The sequence below is a fragment of the Echinops telfairi genome, unplaced genomic scaffold, assembly GCF_000313985.2.
Source record: "Echinops telfairi isolate 266 unplaced genomic scaffold, ASM31398v2 ScPeMD7_16;HRSCAF=60, whole genome shotgun sequence".
Lineage (NCBI taxonomy): Eukaryota > Metazoa > Chordata > Mammalia > Afrosoricida > Tenrecidae > Echinops > Echinops telfairi.
This window is the reverse complement of record NW_022103913.1, coordinates 3,326,377-3,344,516: the sequence shown is the minus strand read 5'-3', so window position 1 is coordinate 3,344,516 and position 18,140 is coordinate 3,326,377. Positions and strand designations below refer to the sequence as shown.

Sequence of the window (18,140 nt, the reverse complement as noted above, 5' to 3'; positions counted from 1 at the left end):
TTTGCATATGTACATGTCTTTATCTAGAGCTCTATAAATGCCCTTTTCCTCCCAGCTCTTTCCTCTATTTCCCTTGATTCTCCTCCTGTCCCACGGATAGTAGATCTTTTACTACTGTCATAAATACAAAAATAGTCAAACAATGAGATAGTCAAGAAACGAGGACTAGGTATACTATGGGATTATATCATATTCATTCTTTTCTTAACTGCCAGCACACCTACTGAAAACGCTTGACAAGTCAACTCACATAGCTCTATTTTTCTTTTTAAGGACACCATTACGGTCTGTACTGGGCAGGGTGGTGGTGAGGGTGGGGTGTTGTGTGTGGGGAGGCAGTGCAATTCGTTGTGTGTTGATAAGAGGAAACTTGATTCACATATATTATCCTTGCATAGGAATCATGGTAATTTCTCTATTGTTCTCTTAGATGTACTACCAAAGTATGGTAGTTTTTGTTAACAGCTTTTTGACATTTTGAATAATGTAGTAAACTTCTTTTGTGTTACTATAGTAGTGTTCAGAGCATCTTTGTGGATCTTTAGGAGGCTGTGAATTCAATGCTATTTTCTAATAGTACTAAGACATTTTAACTTTTTAAAACATGTTGACAATCGCAATGATGGTGCAAAAGCAATTGGTAGGTAAAAATGTTGGCACCTTAGCATGAATCTGGGTAGTCGCACCCAGATGTACTAGTAGTAATTGCATTTTTTACTGTTAAACCCCAAACTCACTTCTATCGAGTCACTGCTAACTCAGAGTGACCCCTGTTGGTTTCCCTGACTGTGACTTCATGGGAATAGAAAGCTCAGTCTTTCTCCTGAAAAGCTGCTGGTGGCTTCAAACTGCCAACCTGGGTTTCTGACTATTAGGCACAGAGAAAACACACTTGTATGAATGTTCTTGACGAAGCGATAGAAATTTTAATGCAGTATTATTTCCGTGTTGACCATGTGTTTGGGTCTCTTAAATTTTTGTGATGAAATTACATTAATGCATAACTCAATGCCACCAAGTCAGTTCTACTATAGAGCAGAGTCAAATGGCCCCTGTAAATTTCGGAATCCTTAACTGGGAGTAGAAAGCCTCATTCTCCTGTGAAGGTGCTGGTCATTTCAAGCTGCTGACCTTGTGGTTAGCAGCCCAACTTGTAACCACTAGGCCACCAGGGCTCCACATTAAGTAAAGTATGATGTTTATGTTTAGGGGACGATATTTATGTGATTATTTGAATTGAAAATGAAATAGCTGATTTTTTCCCCCCTGAAGTATTATGTTAACTTCTGAGGAAGGCTGACAGACAAACTGGTTAGTCTCAGACTTAAGTGTTTGGTAGACATTTTTCTTGAAAATGCAGAAATGTATTTGTTAAATTTCAAGGAAAATTATTTGTTGTTAGCAGTAAACTTAGAACTTTCAAATACAAATCAGAATTATTGAAAACTTCCTCTGTATTTGACCTTTCTGATGAGATCAGAGCTTATATTAAGCAATGTGAATTTTGGTAGGGTATAATGAAATTTGTCATCATTTGGACATTTGAGTTACTTTTAGCTTTCAGTACTATATAATGACCTTTCTAAGAATGTATTTTATTTTTTTTGAAGATGGATTCATCGGGACCCTCAGATAGTGATATGCCATCTCGGACACGACCAAAGAGCCCACGAAAACATAATTATAGGAGTGAAAGTAGCCGTGAAAATCTTTGTGATTCTCCCCATCAGAACCTCTCAAGAGTGAGTTTTGATAAAGAATATAAGATAGAGTTAATGGTAAAACATGTAGAGTGTTTTAGCATGCATGTGAAATATATTTCATTTAAGAATTTTACTTAAAAAACAAGGGGCTTTGGATGTGAACGAATGATGATCAGATTTAACTTTCCTCCCTTTCTCAAACATTTACTGAAGCAAGTGCCACATATTTGTAACTGGAAATAAATAGATGATTAAAACATAGTGAGTGGTCACAGAGAGCCTCAGTAGAAAGGCCATTTAATTACAAAGGGATTGACAAAGCCTAATTTTGTAACTTACTGTGTAGGGGGAAAATCAGTTTTCAATTTCAATTATAAGATTTCAATTACACATTTAATATCTTAGGTTAGATTTAGTAAACATTTCTCTTTAAAGTTTTAGATAAGAATTATAACAATACTTAAGTGAATAACTGAATAACTAACTGAACACCTTCAGGTCTATAGACAATTTTTTCAGGCCATATTTTACAGGAAAATTACTTCTAAGTTAAATTAATGAAGAATTCATGAAACTACTATTTTCTTATATTCATAATTAATCTGTATAGGCTCAGGTGGACTGAAACCTAAAATACTGTGGATGATACATTCTTAATAAAGAAAATTAAGTTCATATGCTCATAATCATAGGGATTATTGATAGTGAATGAATTAATTTACTGCAATCGAAATGTAAATTATGCCATTTATGGTACCTGGAATGATGGATTCCTGTTGTGGGACTTTGGAAATGTATCTCTATCTGAGGTTCTCTTTTCTTGCACTTTTTTTTTTTTTAACTCAGAACCACCTGTACTTTCCCTCCTCAAGTGCTTTCTAGTCTTACAGCCAACAAATGGGTTATATGAGTTGTAAGATTTGGTATCTTCCTCTATGTTTGATTTTTTTTTTAACGTAAGAAAAAATGGCTTTTGCATATTACTGACATTGAACTAACAAATAGACGCTCCTTAATGAGTAATTTTATCAAAACCTACCCGTGGGTATTACTGATAAATTCAAAACAAGTCACCTATTCTTAAGACTTTGTAATCATTTGAGGTTTTTTTTTTTTTTTCCATTTGAGGTTTTTAAGTTACAGTTAGCAATGTATATGTAAATGTATGCTTTTTCTTTCTTTGTATAGCCTCTTCTAGAAAACAAACTCAAAGCATTCAGTATTGGGAAAATGAGTACAGCTAAGCGAACATTAAGTAAGAAAGAACAAGAAGAATTAAAGAAAAAGGTAATGTCTAAAGTGTAATTTGAATTTGCTTAAGGAAGGAGTGTATCTAAGGAAGCAATCAGCGGGAAGGTAGAGAAATGTTTCCAGCATTTCTTGACCTCCAGGTCATCTTCCGTCGCCCCGTCAAGTTGGTAACAGGAGTATCTTCAAGGATTCCTCACGTATTCGTGCTCCCTTCACCCTGTTTCTCCTCCTCCTCTCTGTGTAGCAGGTTCTGCCCCACCCTGTTCTGCTCTTTTTGCAACTATGAACACGTAGCATATTCCTGTGCCCTTTCTTAGGTTAGCAAAAGTATGCCAGTTAAAGGACACGTTTCTTGGCCATGCCTTTTTTTTTTTAACCTAAAGTTATATTCAGAGTATTATGTAGCAGAAGATAGAAAATTTCCTCATTTTATTTTTAAATAGCTGTATGGACAGGTTTATAATCATTACAGTTTTCAACTGAAATGCTATTGAGATATTTGTGGCTGATGTTTTGCCATTATAAATAGTATACAGAATAGTGTTATGCATAGTTTTTCTGTTCTGTGATTTTTGCTACTGTGTCTTTGGAAAATGTTTCCATAAGTGACATTACTACTGGAAAATAGATAAAGGTGGATTTTCTAGACATTGTCAGCTTGCTCTTGTGATGGGCAGAATAACCTAAATTTCTGACTAGCAATATCTGATTGTTTTCCTTACGTGTCCCAATTTGCTGAGTGAAAAAAAGATTTTTGGTGCAGTTTTTCTTTTGCATTTTCCGTTTGAGCAAGATTGAGCAGATTTTGTTTCTGTGAACTGTCTGCCTTTTTTCCTTGTAAGTTAGTAGGCCACATCTATTTTTAGAGTCTCTATTAAGTGTATTTACATTTTGTCTACAAAGTGGTACACAAATTTCTCCAGTTTGCCAATTGTGTTTTTATTTTCCTTCTAGTTGTTTTTCCATGAGAAAACTGTTTATTCTTAGGTAATGAAATATGACAGCTTTCCTTATAGTTTCTGGTTTTCCGGTTCATTTTTTCCTCTATTTCTAAAGGAAATTTTAAAGGAATTTCTCCATATTTTCTGCTAGTACTTGTGCTTTCACTTTTCAAAAAAAGTAGATTTGATTTATTTGCAGTGTACCCTGATATACATCATGTGGAGTATATGGATGCATTCTTTCTTTCCCTTCTAATGACTATCCTCTTTGCCTAACATTTTTAAAAAGCTTGGTATTCGATGCACGGACTGTCATGTTTATTAAGGAACCCTGTTGGTGCAGTGGTTAAGCACTCGCTACTAGCTGACAGCAGCTCTAGAGGAGAAAGGCCTGGCATCTCCTGTGTAGATGATGCCCTAGAAAACCCCGTGGGGGGGCCCACTTCTGCTGTCTTGGGGGCTCATTTTGGGCAGCACACATCACCATTATATTTACCTGGGGATTATCTGTTTTGTGCTGTTGACCTTTCTATTCATACATGTTTTGAGGATGTTTAGAATATTTATAATTGAAAATGATAACGCTCTGAGCTTTTTCAAGCAAGAAATGCCATCTACCTAGAGCAGAAATTTAGAGACTGGAGTAGTAATATGTGGTACTCTTGTCTTGGAGAGTTTGAAACATAAACCTTTCTTACCATGTCTTGGAAACTTCATAAGCATTAATAGACTAACATCTTATCGTCAGTACTCAGGTAATGTAGCATTTGAATCATTAAGGAAATTTACACATCCACATAAAACTAGTGGACCCTTTTCTTGTTGCACAAATTGCCAGCAGAGTAGTAAAACTTCTATTAGTTTGAAAATTAATATTTAATATCAACTAAGAATTCTAGGAGCCCTGGCTGTACTATTGGGTAAGCATTGAACTACCAACCACAAGATCGGCAATTCAAATCCACCAGCTGTTCCTTAGGAAAAAGATGGGTCTTCCTATTACCGTAAAAGATTTATAGCCTCAGAAACCCTGCATAGGATTGCTGTAAGTCAGAATTGACTGGGCAGGGGCTTGGAATGTGGCTCTGTTAAGGAGCTGTGAGTCAGAATTGACTCAGTGGGCAGTGGGTTTGGAATATAGCTCTATTAAGAATCTCACTACTTATTTAGGGCTACTTTCCCCAGAGAGGGGAGGTTGTCTTATTCATTGATAAATTTAACCCTATGTTCAGGAAGAATTTTTATATTATTTGATAACCATTAATATTTTGATATACATTAGGAGGATGAAAAGGCAGCTGCCGAGATCTATGAGGAATTTCTTGCTGCTTTTGAAGGAAGTGATGGTAATAAAGTGAAAACATTTGTACGAGGTGGTGTTGTTAATGCAGCTAAAGGTAAGGGTGAGTATTGTAATCCTTGAGCAGATCGTATTCCTTGATTGACTGCTGATAGATAGGATGAAAGAACTGTGATTGCTTCATGGTTTCACATTTCCTATTAGCACTCTCTAGTTGTGATGTTTATTGGCAAAATAAATGTCCAGAGTTGATTAGCGAGAAGTTGGAGCCAGATAACATTAAAGAATATTTTGTACCATTCAGGTTTAGAGACTGCAGTGCATTTACTAAAATTTCACATGTTTTATAATGTTACTCTAAGTGATTAAATTGATATTTTTTAAGGAACCGACAGTAAAAATAGCTTTATATTTTTGTCTGACAAATCTGAATACTAAAAACCTATTTTTTATTTTGATGTAAAAATGATAAATGAAATCCAAATAATGTGAAATTTGTTTTGAAACTTAATGTTTTAAATTTCAGAGGAACATGAAACTGATGAAAAAAGAGGTAAAATTTATAAACCATCTTCAAGATTTGCAGATCAAAAGAATCCTCCAAGTCAGTCATCCAATGAACGACCACCATCTCTTCTTGTGATAGAAACCAAAAAGCCTGTAAGTCCTCTGAATTCAGAGATGCTGCCACCAATGACACTGTCAGTACTTCAACTGTGAGCTGGACTTTGGCTTTTTAGTTTTTTGGGGGTAGAGGTTGACCTTTGATGCTTTCTAACCCAGTAGTCTACTTAAGTGACAGAATTAGAATAAGGCACATTGTTCATATTGTTTTCACACTCTTTGAGCAGAACATTTATGTGACTGTACTCACCTTGCTGTGCTGTGATTATAGTTATAGAATGTTTCTATTGGCTGAGTTTGTATATCTCCATATGTAATTCTTATTTACTAGTTAGGCTTTCAATTAAAGTGAAAAATTGACTAATTCTTGATTTAAGTGTAAAATGATGGATTTTTTTGAACAATCTAAGCAGAGCTATTCAGACTATGTCTGTATGTCACATCAATATCTGTTGCTTAGAACATTTTGGGGATTTACCTGGAATTAACAGAATTAGTGGCATTTTGGTTTTGTTTTACATAGTCTCAGGATTAGAAAGATTTTATTCACCCTCAAGGTGAAGTTTTTAAGGAGATGGTAAGTAAATGTAAGTCCAAATCTTTTAGTGCCAAATTGGTGAATACATAAAATTATATTGAATAATGAGATGCGTCTTCTCGTGTTTTAATGAGGCCTTTAAAATATCTCTGAAACAATGTTTAAAATAAGTCCTATTGAGGTAAAATTCTTATTCCATAAAATTCACCTTTTAAAAGTGTGCAATTAAAGGAGGAATATTAATGAATACAGACTTGTGCAATAATCACCACTAGCCAATTTTAGAATATTTTCATCAACCTAGAAAGAAACCCTATGATCAGTAGAGGCATTCCTTATCTCTAGTCCCTGGGCAACCACTCTTTTACTTTCTCCCTCTGTGACTTTCATGCTGTTGAAGCCATACAACACGGATTTTTTTATCTGACATCTTTCACTTAGCATCATAGAGGTAAGAGTCATCCATGTCAGCATAACTTCATTCCCTTTTTTAGTAGATTAATGTCCATTTTATTAAGGTACGTACTACATTTTGGTTTATTTATTTATGGTTTGATGGGCATTTGGTGGTTTCTGCACTTGGCCTGTTAAGTGTAATGCTGCTATAAACTTTCCTGTACAAGTTTTCTTGGCCCTACTGAATTGTTTTGGAACTCTGAAAGACGTTTTAAAGAGGGATTCGAAAGGTTTTTTGGAACTCCTATCATTTTAAAGTGATTGCTTTTGAAGAGTGCATCATTTTGGCAGTAGGTCACTTACATGGCAGTTCAGTTACTTGATGGTCATTATCTTTGTTCACACACAGACAGACCTTTGAGGGATGCCTTACTGGATCCTTCACTTGAACACGGCTAATTGTCATTTTGAAGATAGTATCAGGTGTTATTTTGGAGAGGCAGAAAGGGAAGCTTAGTGATAATAGACATTTATTTTCCCTTAATAATGAGAACATAAACATTGCACTAAAATAAGACTGATTTTTGTGATTTAATTATTGAACTGTTTTGTGCAATGTATAACTGTCATGTCTTTTGTAGCCACTGAAGAAAGGGGAGAAAGAAAAGAAAAAAAGCAATTTGGAACTCTTCAAAGAAGAATTAAAACAGTAAGTTTTATAGGGGGGGAGCACCTACCCTACGCTCATGGAGATGCAGGTATAAAGAATGTAGTGTAGAGATTAAACAGTTATTACTAACCAGTTTAACATAAGGTTCTTTTAGATAGGATAGTGTTACTTTGTAGGGTATGTTCTGAAGCGGAATTAAACTTCAATTCAGCTCCTAGGTTGTTAGCATTATGATTCAATTCAGTTAATTTATTTGTTTTCGGGAGTCCTGTGTTTGCATTGGAAGCCACGTACTCACTTGGTGAATGAGGACAACTAATAAATCCTGTAGTTTTAATACAGATTTCCTTGTTGCCTTAAAAATTAGCTTTATATTTCATTTTAATGATACACGAGAAATTTGCTATTTGCTGTATTATAGTTGAGGGTTCTACACTAGGATGTTGTTAGTACTGGCATTTGATTGCTCACATCTTAGGTTATTTGAGGGAAGTATCTGGATCAGTTCTTTTTTTACTGTATGCAAAACAGCAAGCGTGGTTCCTTGTCAGTGATTTCAAATATTTTCAACAGAATTCAAGAAGAGCGTGATGAAAGACATAAGACAAAAGGCAGATTAAGTCGATTTGAACCACCTCAGTCAGATTCTGACGGTCAGCGTCGTTCTAGTAAGTGACATTTTAATATTTATATTTGTGATTAATTATTCTATAGACTAAGAAATGTTTTCTTGTCCTTTTAAAGTGGATGCGCCTTCAAGAAGAAATAGATCATCTGGTGGTAATACAGTTTTTTGCTTTTTTAATTTACAAAAATTGTCCAGACTTTAATTTTGCAGGTTATAATATTTCCCCCCCCCCGATTTTTATTCTAGTTCTTGATGATTATGCACCTGGCTCACATGATGTAGGAGACCCAAGCACCACTAATTTATACCTTGGAAACATTAATCCACAGGTAGTATTAGAAAAAATAATGAGGTTTGGGCAATACTTTTGGAAGAAAACTGCTTTATCAGTCAATTTGAAAACAAAACAGCGTTAGTGGAAATAGCATTTAAAATTATCTAACCAACTTCATACTAAATGGGTATGGGCCAAATTATCTTGGTACAGTTTCTTAAAATCAGCATTATTATTAGTATTGATCTACTCTGAATTTGCAATGCTTTTTTAAATGCTCATTTTGTTATAATTGTGTTTATGAAATCAGGATATGTTGTATATAATATACTCTGAAAAAAATGTATGTAGACTTTTGCATGTTTACTCTTTCTGTTTTGGATTATGCTGGGAGTTGGGTGCTTGAAAAGAAAAAGTGACCAGATTCCTTTTTTTCTTTCACTAACACATTCTCTTTTTGAGTTAAATGTGCCAACCAATCCTGTCTGAAGTGGCTACTAAATCACTAAACCATCCACTGCTGTAGAACAGCTTATTTATAAGAAAGACCGAGAATCTTGGAAGCAGAAAAGTAGAAAGGCAAAGGAGAAGTAAAGTTTTGATTTTTCCAACAAATGTGTCTTCCCAACCTTGGTCACTCTCAAAGTAAAACAATTGTTATAAGGAAAGGATTTATTTTTAAGCTTGTGTAGTTCTTAGTACTTGAATAGAAAGTTGAAACTATTTAATACATAGGTTTTTTTTGTTTGTTTCAATTTGCAAAAGCTTTTTTTGCTCTCTTTTGGCTTAATTTTGTTTTTCTTTTCTTTTTACATACAAAAAAATCTCTAATACCTTCTTACAGATGAATGAAGAAATGCTATGCCAAGAATTTGGAAGATTTGGACCATTAGCCAGTGTCAAAATTATGTGGCCTAGAACTGATGAAGAAAGAGCAAGAGAGAGAAATTGTGGCTTTGTGGCCTTTATGAATAGAAGAGATGCTGAAAGAGCTTTAAAAAACTTAAATGGTAAGGAACTTTTAGTGAGTTATAGAATTCAGACACATTTTGGGTCTGGAAAGCTTATAAAATTTTGGGGGGGGAAATGGATAAGTAATGCTAAGACTGAACATGAAGATTCATTTACCAAACATTCAAAAATGTTCTTTTGAAGGGTTGTCAAAGTGACCTTTGTTTTCTTTATTGCAGGAAAGATGATTATGTCTTTTGAAATGAAATTGGGTTGGGGTAAAGCTGTACCGATTCCTCCACATCCAATATACATTCCACCTTCCTTGATGGAGCACACACTCCCCCCACCCCCATCAGGACTGCCTTTTAATGCGCAGCCTAGAGAGCGATTAAAGAACCCCAATGCTCCCATGTTACCGCCACCTAAGAACAAGGAGGATTTTGATAAGGTAATTAAATAAATGTATATAGGGCTGCTTCTTATTGTAAATACTGTCTGTGGTAGTATTTCTTTTCAACAATTTCATAGGAAATACATGTGTAATTGTTTGACAACTCTTATTAAGGATTTAACTAGATGTGTTCCCTGCCTTAGCCCATGGAATCCCTATATCAAATCTTATTTGTGGCTACCATTCCTTTTTTGACCACTTGCTAAGGTTTTTTGTTTGTTTGTTTTTCCTTCACTGTTGTATCCAGGTTTGCTTAAGTGCAGTATCTAAATGTACTTTGTTCTGAGAAAGTGATTATTTATATTTGGTTAAGTGACTTCTCAATTAGGGAGATTTCCTAAATAGTTGAATTGTTCCCATGGCAGTTAGCTAAGTTAGTTCTCAAGATCTGAGGTATTAGAGTATTTCAGAGCTTGTGGGTTTTTTAAAATTTTTTAAATAGTTACCTACTTCAGTAAGAGCAAAGGGTATTTTCATTAAACATAAAGCCAACTTAATTTCAAGTTGCAAGAATTTGTTGGTTCTGTTATGAATTAATTACACTTAAAATGATAGGGCTGGTTTTAAAGGCTTGGGAACGAAGTAGAAAACTGTGGTGAGAGACAAACAGTTAATTATTTCACAACTTAAAATCTTTATCTGATAATTCTCAGTGTAGTACCTATTTCAGTGCATTGATGTGCATTCTGTCAGGAATGTTCTGATTCTTTGCATTTGGTGAACATTTATTGTTCACTGAACACCTCCATTTGCATTTATGTAATTGCTTAGTGTATAATTACTTCAAGTGCAGTGATTGCCTGCAAAACTTGTGATTAGATGTGTAGTATTTTCAATGCATATGTATATTTTTGCTTGTTACTTGTTAACAATACTCACATATTCTATGTTTATTATCTGATGTGACTTCATATACAGACTCTGTCGCAAGCCATAGTCAAAGTGGTTATCCCAACAGAAAGGTACATGTTTTTCTTTATTATTACTGATCTAAATATAGACAATATCCCCTTCTGAATTAAAATAAGTGGTGTTGAGGAAAAGGGAATATCTTGACTGAGCAATGGTTTCTTCCCAGTACCTTTTGGGGGGAAAGTGTGAAATTGAACAAACTATTATGCTCTGCAACTTTGTCCTAAGCTTTTTTGTTTTTATTTTTGACAATGTAGAGAATTTTATACCTTTAACATTAGAATGTATTTGATAGATTTAATGTGGAATTGCTATTCAATTAATAGACTATTCTGATGGGGAGATAGGTGTGTTAAATGTATTTTAATTCTAGATAGTGCTGCAGTTTGTACCAGCCTGTTAGTTTTTCTTGGTTTTGAATAATGAACAGTTAACACATAAGCTTTCCTTACTGAAGACACAGCTTTGCTTTTGTCCTAATTGATGTTAAGAAGAAATTTTGATAATTTTCATGAACACTGGACATACTCAAACATTTTTTTCCCAATGACAAAGACGTGGGCTTTTTTTATTTTCTTTAAAAAATTTTTTTTAACATGCTGAAGAATTCCTCTAGGTATGCTCTTGCTCAGTCAAGCTAGACCTTTTCCCAAACACAAGAACACAACATTGGTTGAGTAATAAATGAACACAAAAGACTACCAAATTCTCTTTGACATTGGCCTTGGTGAGCAACACCAGCTGAACTGTCTGCGGCAGCGGGGGACCAGGAAAACATCATGGGATGGATTGGGAAAGTATACAGTTTTTGACCAGACATTGGTACGATCAACTCCAATAAATGTGGTTTTATTATAACTTGAGAGACTTTTTTTTTTTTTGTTGCCCAGATTAAGATGATCATTTTAAAATAAATACACTTTAAAATATATCACCTTTTTGTACTACACTGTTTAATTCTGATATAAAATAGCCACTGTTTTTTTAAAATAAGAATTAAACACAATACTTAGGGGAAAGGAGTGTGATTATGAATTTAATAATTTTAAATCCAATTCAGTGACAACTAATTGTCAGATTCTGATTTTAAATAAGTCATTTTAAAGCTTTTAAAAATTAATGTTTCTAAAAATAGTTAAGTTACAAGCCTATTTAAAACTAGTGGGTTTTTTTTCCAACTGATAATAAATTCATTGGACAATATTTTGACAGCATTCAAAAAGGATATATCCAGCATTAGTTTTACATGTGATTCAGCTTATTTATAAATAAAATTTTAGTTTTGAATATACATTCTACTGTAAAATCTTGACTCACCATTAGTATAAATTCTTTATTTTAAACTTGCTAAACCATTTTTCATCTATCTTTAGTGCTGATGTCAAGTTGCTTTTGATTTAATTCTCACATGTTTCTGGATGTATAGCATTTGCTCATCTAATAATTGGTTTCATCTATTACGATAATCACATAAAATTCCCCTTAGCTTTAATTTGGCTCATTAGTAGGAACCTGGGAACCTAATCATTATTTTACATCATCTTCTAAATAATGTTATTAATTATGTAGAAGCTGAAAATGTATTCTTATTGGGATATCAAGAACTGCATGCTTGCAGAGCATTTAATACTTCTGTAAAAGAAGAGTAATTTTTAGGTTAAAATGAAGAGATACTTTTGGTCTTTTGACAACTTGATGTTGAAGTAAGAGATTTAACCGTGGAGCTGTCCTTTAGTAAAGATATTAATGGTCATATAATTTATGACCTTCTTTAGGTTTAAATTAACTTGTTCATTATGTAGAGATTCTAGTGTCCACTTAAGTAGGTTTGTGTGAAAATGGAGAAAATAACCACAACCACCATAAGATAAATTATTTTATTATTTATGTACTCTGAAGCAGGACATTATAGAGCCAAATGAAAAATGTTTTGTTCTATAACTATATACTTATATTTTAGCAGTTATATGAACTTGATTTGAGCTGGGAATGCTAAAGGTGTTAATTTAGTGTGTGCCTTGTACCAAGAGCCAATATCCTTTTGCTTTTCCCACTTATTTGCCAACTCTATGTTGGGGGACTGGTGAAATGAGACATCAAAAGCAGCTAACAGTAGTCATTTTTACCTAATAACAAAATCTGTCGAAAAGTGTGTTTGGAGTCTAATGAAGTATCACATGATTGTAGAACCCAGCTTCAGATTTTAAAAATCCAAGACTTTCTGTGAGCCCAACCAATAAAATGATTACACACTCAGAAATGTTTGTTTTGGCTGAGTAATTAGAAAGTAGTTGTTATGGAAAATGGGGAGGGCATCTCACTATTGTCCCCCTTTTGGAGTATTTTTGGACAGAGTAGATTGCATTTAAGGCTTTGCCGCTGTAATTACTTCATTGATTCATAATACATAAGACAGGATTATGCATTTCATGAATTACATGAACTAGTTGGAAGTGTGATCCAAAGGGATGTTGCCTCATTAAAGGTCAGATTCAATAAAAACTCTTATCTGGTATACGTGTACTCAAACAACAGGCAGTAGATGGATTTTTTATTAAATCAGGCCTTAAACATGTCAAACAGTTCTGCAGTTTTATAAGTTATAGACATGGTTGTAACATTTCAGTACCACCACAGAACTGCTTGTTTAAGAAATATTTTCTTTTAAAAAAAACAGTGTATAAGCCTTTACATGGCTATTATAACATGTAAGCTATAAGGGACTGATTTTATATATTTATTGCTTTCCAATTAGTTGTAATTCATAATTTAATGTTTTCATTTGGAAAACAACCATTTAGAACAGTAAATCTTTGTTACCATCAGGCTTTGTTGTGATTTCCCAACCTCCCTTTCCTTCCCATTCCTTGTCCCCACTGTACCATCCCTCTTAATGCACAAGGCTTTACCATGTGCTCCAGGTTACTTTGCTGTTTAAAATTCATTAGGCAGCAAAATAATGGTTTCCTGCACAATTATAGTAATTTAGGTCAATTGTAGTTTTATATAGTGGTAGGTCTGAATCCATTTTCTTTAACTGTGTTGTTGTTGTAGGAATTTACTTGCCCTGATACATCGAATGATAGAGTTTGTTGTTCGTGAAGGGCCAATGTTTGAAGCTATGATTATGAACAGAGAAATCAACAACCCTATGTTCAGGTGTGCATGTTAAAACTACTTTTAATTCTTTGAGATTAAAAAATATCTAAAGATAATGCCATATAATGTGTGGGGTTCTTTGTTTTAATATGAAAGGCATTTTCATTAGACTAAGCTGTTTGGGTTGATCTTCCGTAATATTTTTATTTAATCAGTTACATGCAATGCTTTCATCATTCTTTAGAAGGGAAAAACCTTTTCATTATACTTTTCAAAAATGAGTCTTAGGAGATATTTGAAACCAAATGAAGTTTAAAGGAAAGTGCTTATCTTCTGAATGGAAATGGTGTCTAAGAAGTTATAATACTTTTTAATTTAAGTAGTGTAGAAACACCGCTTTTGAAATTGAGGTTTGAGAAAAATCATTGCCAGATACACAGATACAACAGTCTTTCACAAAATTGACTGTAAGGCTGACAGCAGTGTGCGTGGTGCCTTTCAGAGCATCAGAGTCAGTCACTGAGAGGCTGGGGTGGAGGATGGCTAGCAGTGGTGGGTCTGGATTTCTCTTCTGGGACCTCATTTTCTGTTTTATTTAGAAGGAATTAAGGCAAAATAAAAAGTCCTCTTGTTTAAATTTACTTGCGGAAAGCTCGTTGTTAAAAAGAATGTGATGTGTAATGTGTCTCTTTTGTTTTAGGTTCTTATTTGAAAACCAGACGCCAGCTCATGTTTATTATAGGTGGAAGCTTTATTCTATTCTGCAGGCAAGTAAAATCAGTTACTTGGTTAATTTTGACTCTAATTTGATAGACCTTTCTAGTAATTTTCTGGACTTTCATTAGGGAGATTCTCCAATTAAGTGGAGAACAGAAGATTTTCGTATGTTCAAAAATGGATCTTTTTGGAGGCCACCACCTTTAAATCCATACCTGCACGGGATGTCAGAAGAGCAAGAGACGGAAGCATCTGTGGAGGAACCTAGTAAAAAGGGAGCACTTAAGGAAGAGTAAGTTGTTTATCCCCCTTTCTATTACGTATTCAGAAAAGTCCCTGAAGTAAAAATGCAACCTTTCACGAAAAAAAGTTTTATATTTATCAAGGGCTCATGAGGGAGGGCGGGGGAGGGATAAGCTGATACCAAGGGCTCAAGTAGAAAGAAAATGTTTTGAAAATGATGATGGCAACACATGTACAAATGTGCTTGACACAATGGATGAGTCTGTGGATTGTGATAAGAGCTATAAGAGCCCCCAGTAAAATGATTAAAAGAAAAATTAGTCTTTCTACAGATGTTTTCCTCTAGTAATTTTTTTCCACTTAAAATTTTAAAACTGGTAACATTGTTCATCCTGTCATATAATTTTAAGCATGCATCTTGGCAAAGTAAAACTGTGCAGTTGACCATTAACCTCTCCTTACTGGTAAAAGTAGTGATCTTTTAAAATAAAACTAAACACTTATTGTAAATTGACTTACAGAGCAAGTCAGTTTTCCATTTGACCAGTCATAACATTTTCTTTCATATCATTGATTGCAAACCTTGCAATATGACGACCTCTCATACCACCTTTGGCTGTGTTTCTTGATTCCATTCTTCCTTTCCTACCATTTTAGTCCTTGAGCTAAAGCAATCATCCTTGGTTGATTATTCTGTGGAGTGGGTACTTCCCAAGTGTTATTGTTTACCTTATAAATCTATCTATTGCTTGGCTGAAAGTTGATTGCTGCTTGTGAGTTCAGTTCTGTGCTTAAAGGATGTCTATGGGCTATAGTCTTGAGGTTCCACTAGGCTCTATCAGACCAGTAAACCTGGCCTTTGTTTTGTGATTTTGAACTTTCCCCTACTCTTTCTAATAGGGAATTTCTATTGTGATCCCTTTAAGAGTGGTCAGTAATGGTAGTCGACCAGCCAGTAGATTTTTTAGTATCAGGGTGGTGAGAAAAACATCCAAAATTTTTTCACGTGTTTAATTTATTTCATGTGATTATTTGTAGATCTTTTTAGAAAGGGTCTGTCTATTTATTTCCTTGTGGAGTCTAAAAAAATAGTTTGGGAGAAGCTGATGCCATCTGAAATTTGTATCTGTTAAGTATTTACAAGTTTTAATAATTGTATTCAGACAGAGGGATAAATTAGAAGAAATCTTACGAGGACTAACTCCCAGGAAGAATGATATTGGGGATGCGATGGTTTTCTGTCTAAATAATGCTGAAGCTGCTGAAGAAATCGTGGATTGCATCACGGAGTCATTGTCCATCTTAAAGACACCCCTTCCTAAAAAGGTATGGGAATTTTTCTTTATGAATTATTAAAGATGAAACAGTTGGTGGATTCTTTTTGTAATAGAAGTGGTTTACATTTTTGCATGAAGAACTTGATTGGTAGAAAGTTTTCTCATGTGGTCTTATTTTCCTCCTACCTGAGAAACATTTATGTTTATTGTTTTACAATTTATCAACAAGTTGAAGTGTCTTTGAGTTAAAAAATTTTTATCACGGATGTGGTGATGTATTTCTTACTTTTCTAATTAGTGTTTGTGTAAAGTAGCATATGTAAAGTTTGTGTAAAGTCGTGTCTACAGTAGAAGTCCATCTCTTCACCATGCCTGTTGTGATGAGGCAGATGTTAGACTGCCTCCACTCTGTCTTTACTTTGTTCTGTCACTCGCCATTCCTCTTATGACACTACCTTTCTGCAAAGTTTGATGAACTCAATGCAGTGGATGCACAGAAATCACAGACGATGCTCATGATTAAACAAGTGTGTTAGGGAAGTTAACAGGTTTACTACAAGCCAGGAACAGAAAATATTAAGGCTAGAGTTATTGGTCCCCAGCAGCACTTCTCCTCAGCCGTAAACCAAATTTCTCTCTAGTTCTCTGCCTCTGTGGACCCAGAAGTCAACCTGCTTCTTTGTTCTGTCTCATTGACTCCTTACCTTAGCCTCTGATCTCAATATAACATGGTCTGTACTGCCTCTGCCAATTTAGGCAATGTCAGCTAAAATTGACAGTCCCCCTCTCTTGATAGTCTATGTGTGTAGAATACCACAACGTTTGCACCCAGTCATTGGGTGGGAGTTATAGAAACATGGGGAGAAAACCTTATTAAGAAACTTCACTTTACCACAATTGTAATTATAAAGTACAGCTAAGCAGATTTATGCCCGATTCCAAGATATGATACTACAGAACTTTTCTAGATATTGACTAATGATTTTTAAAAGAGTTTTTTTTTCAAGAGTAGTTTTGGTCTACAGAAAATAAAGGACAGAGTTCCCATTATAAACATCACCCCAACCGCCTCACTATTTTTCTTAATAACATTTTGAGTTAGTCTGGAACATTTATTACAGTCGATGAGCCCAATACTGATGATGCTATTATTAATTAACGCCAATAGTTTATATTCAGATTTAATCTGTTGTGCAGTTCTGTGGGTTTGACAAGTCTCTTAATATCTCGTATCTACCGTTATGGTACTGTGCAGACTAGTTGCACTGTGCTTAAGATGCTTTGTGCTCCCCTGTTCATCTCCCTGACTCCCTGGCAACCACTTCTTTTCCAGAATGTCATATAGTTGGAATCGCACCCCGTGTCGCTTCTTTTACTTAGTGGTATGCTTTTAAAGCACCTCTGTCTTTTTGTAGCTTGATAGCTAATTTGATTTTGTTGCTGCATAATACTCCATTGCATGGATGTGTGCAGTTTGTTTATCCCTTCACTTGTTAAAGGACATCTAAGTGCCTTCCAATATTTGACAATAATCAATAAAACTATCTTAGTGCAGATGTTTTGGTAAATTTGGTTAATGCTGTTTAGTTCAAGTATGCTATAATTTTTAATGTGCTTTGTATCATTTCTCATTTACAGATTGCCAGGTTATATTTGGTTTCTGATGTTTTATACAATTCTTCAGCCAAAGTTGCCAATGCTTCATATTATAGAAAATTGTAAGTATATGAGTTAAACTACTATTCCTGAAATAGAAGATAAGGAATTCAGAAACAGGATTGTTTTGTTAATAAACACCTTTCCCCCATAATATCATTTGAATTTCTCGATGGTTTGTACGATTTGATTGTATTCATTGAACTAAGAATTCTAAGTGAAATTATTAAAAGTATTTGAAAGTTTTCATTTCCTATCGGTTTCTAGACTGAAACAAACAGATGGAATTAAAAAATAATTTCATTTAGATTGTATGTTTACTTTTGTAAGAAGTGGTAGACATGATGACAAACACAAGGGAAGAAAATAAAGACCTAAAATTAATCATTCATAGGATCTGTATTCTCTTAATAAGGATTTATGTTGCTATATTGTAACTAGTATAGTAACTCTTCCTTGGTTCTCCTTTTATGTTCAATGTATAAGTAAGCCTCAGGGAGACTAAT

General features: G+C 34.4%; 1 protein-coding gene across 5 annotated transcripts in view; it reads left to right on the top strand.

Annotated features, from left to right (window-relative positions):
- Positions 1–18,140, top strand: part of LOC101645873 (U2 snRNP associated SURP domain containing) — a 61,073-nt gene that overhangs the window by 11,511 nt on the left and 31,422 nt on the right. Inside the window, exons 3-18 of one of the 5 annotated variants that reach the window (XM_030884803.2) lie at positions 1,611–1,742; positions 2,892–2,990; positions 5,178–5,292; positions 5,722–5,855; positions 7,395–7,462; positions 7,997–8,091; positions 8,168–8,200; positions 8,298–8,380; positions 9,170–9,335; positions 9,516–9,727; positions 10,649–10,692; positions 13,697–13,801; positions 14,442–14,508; positions 14,587–14,750; positions 15,865–16,027; positions 17,617–17,696. In XM_030884803.2, the coding sequence (XP_030740663.1) occupies positions 1,611–1,742; positions 2,892–2,990; positions 5,178–5,292; positions 5,722–5,855; positions 7,395–7,462; positions 7,997–8,091; positions 8,168–8,200; positions 8,298–8,380; positions 9,170–9,335; positions 9,516–9,727; positions 10,649–10,692; positions 13,697–13,801; positions 14,442–14,508; positions 14,587–14,750; positions 15,865–16,027; positions 17,617–17,696 (1,760 nt within the window). Of the gene's footprint in view, positions 1–1,610; positions 1,743–2,891; positions 2,991–5,177; positions 5,299–5,721; positions 5,856–7,394; positions 7,463–7,996; positions 8,092–8,167; positions 8,204–8,297; positions 8,381–9,169; positions 9,336–9,515; positions 9,728–10,648; positions 10,693–13,696; positions 13,802–14,441; positions 14,509–14,586; positions 14,751–15,864; positions 16,028–17,616; positions 17,697–18,140 lie in introns of those variants that run through there. The other 4 variants (XM_004712063.4, XM_045287444.1, XM_045287443.1 and 1 more) reach the window with 4 other exon arrangements.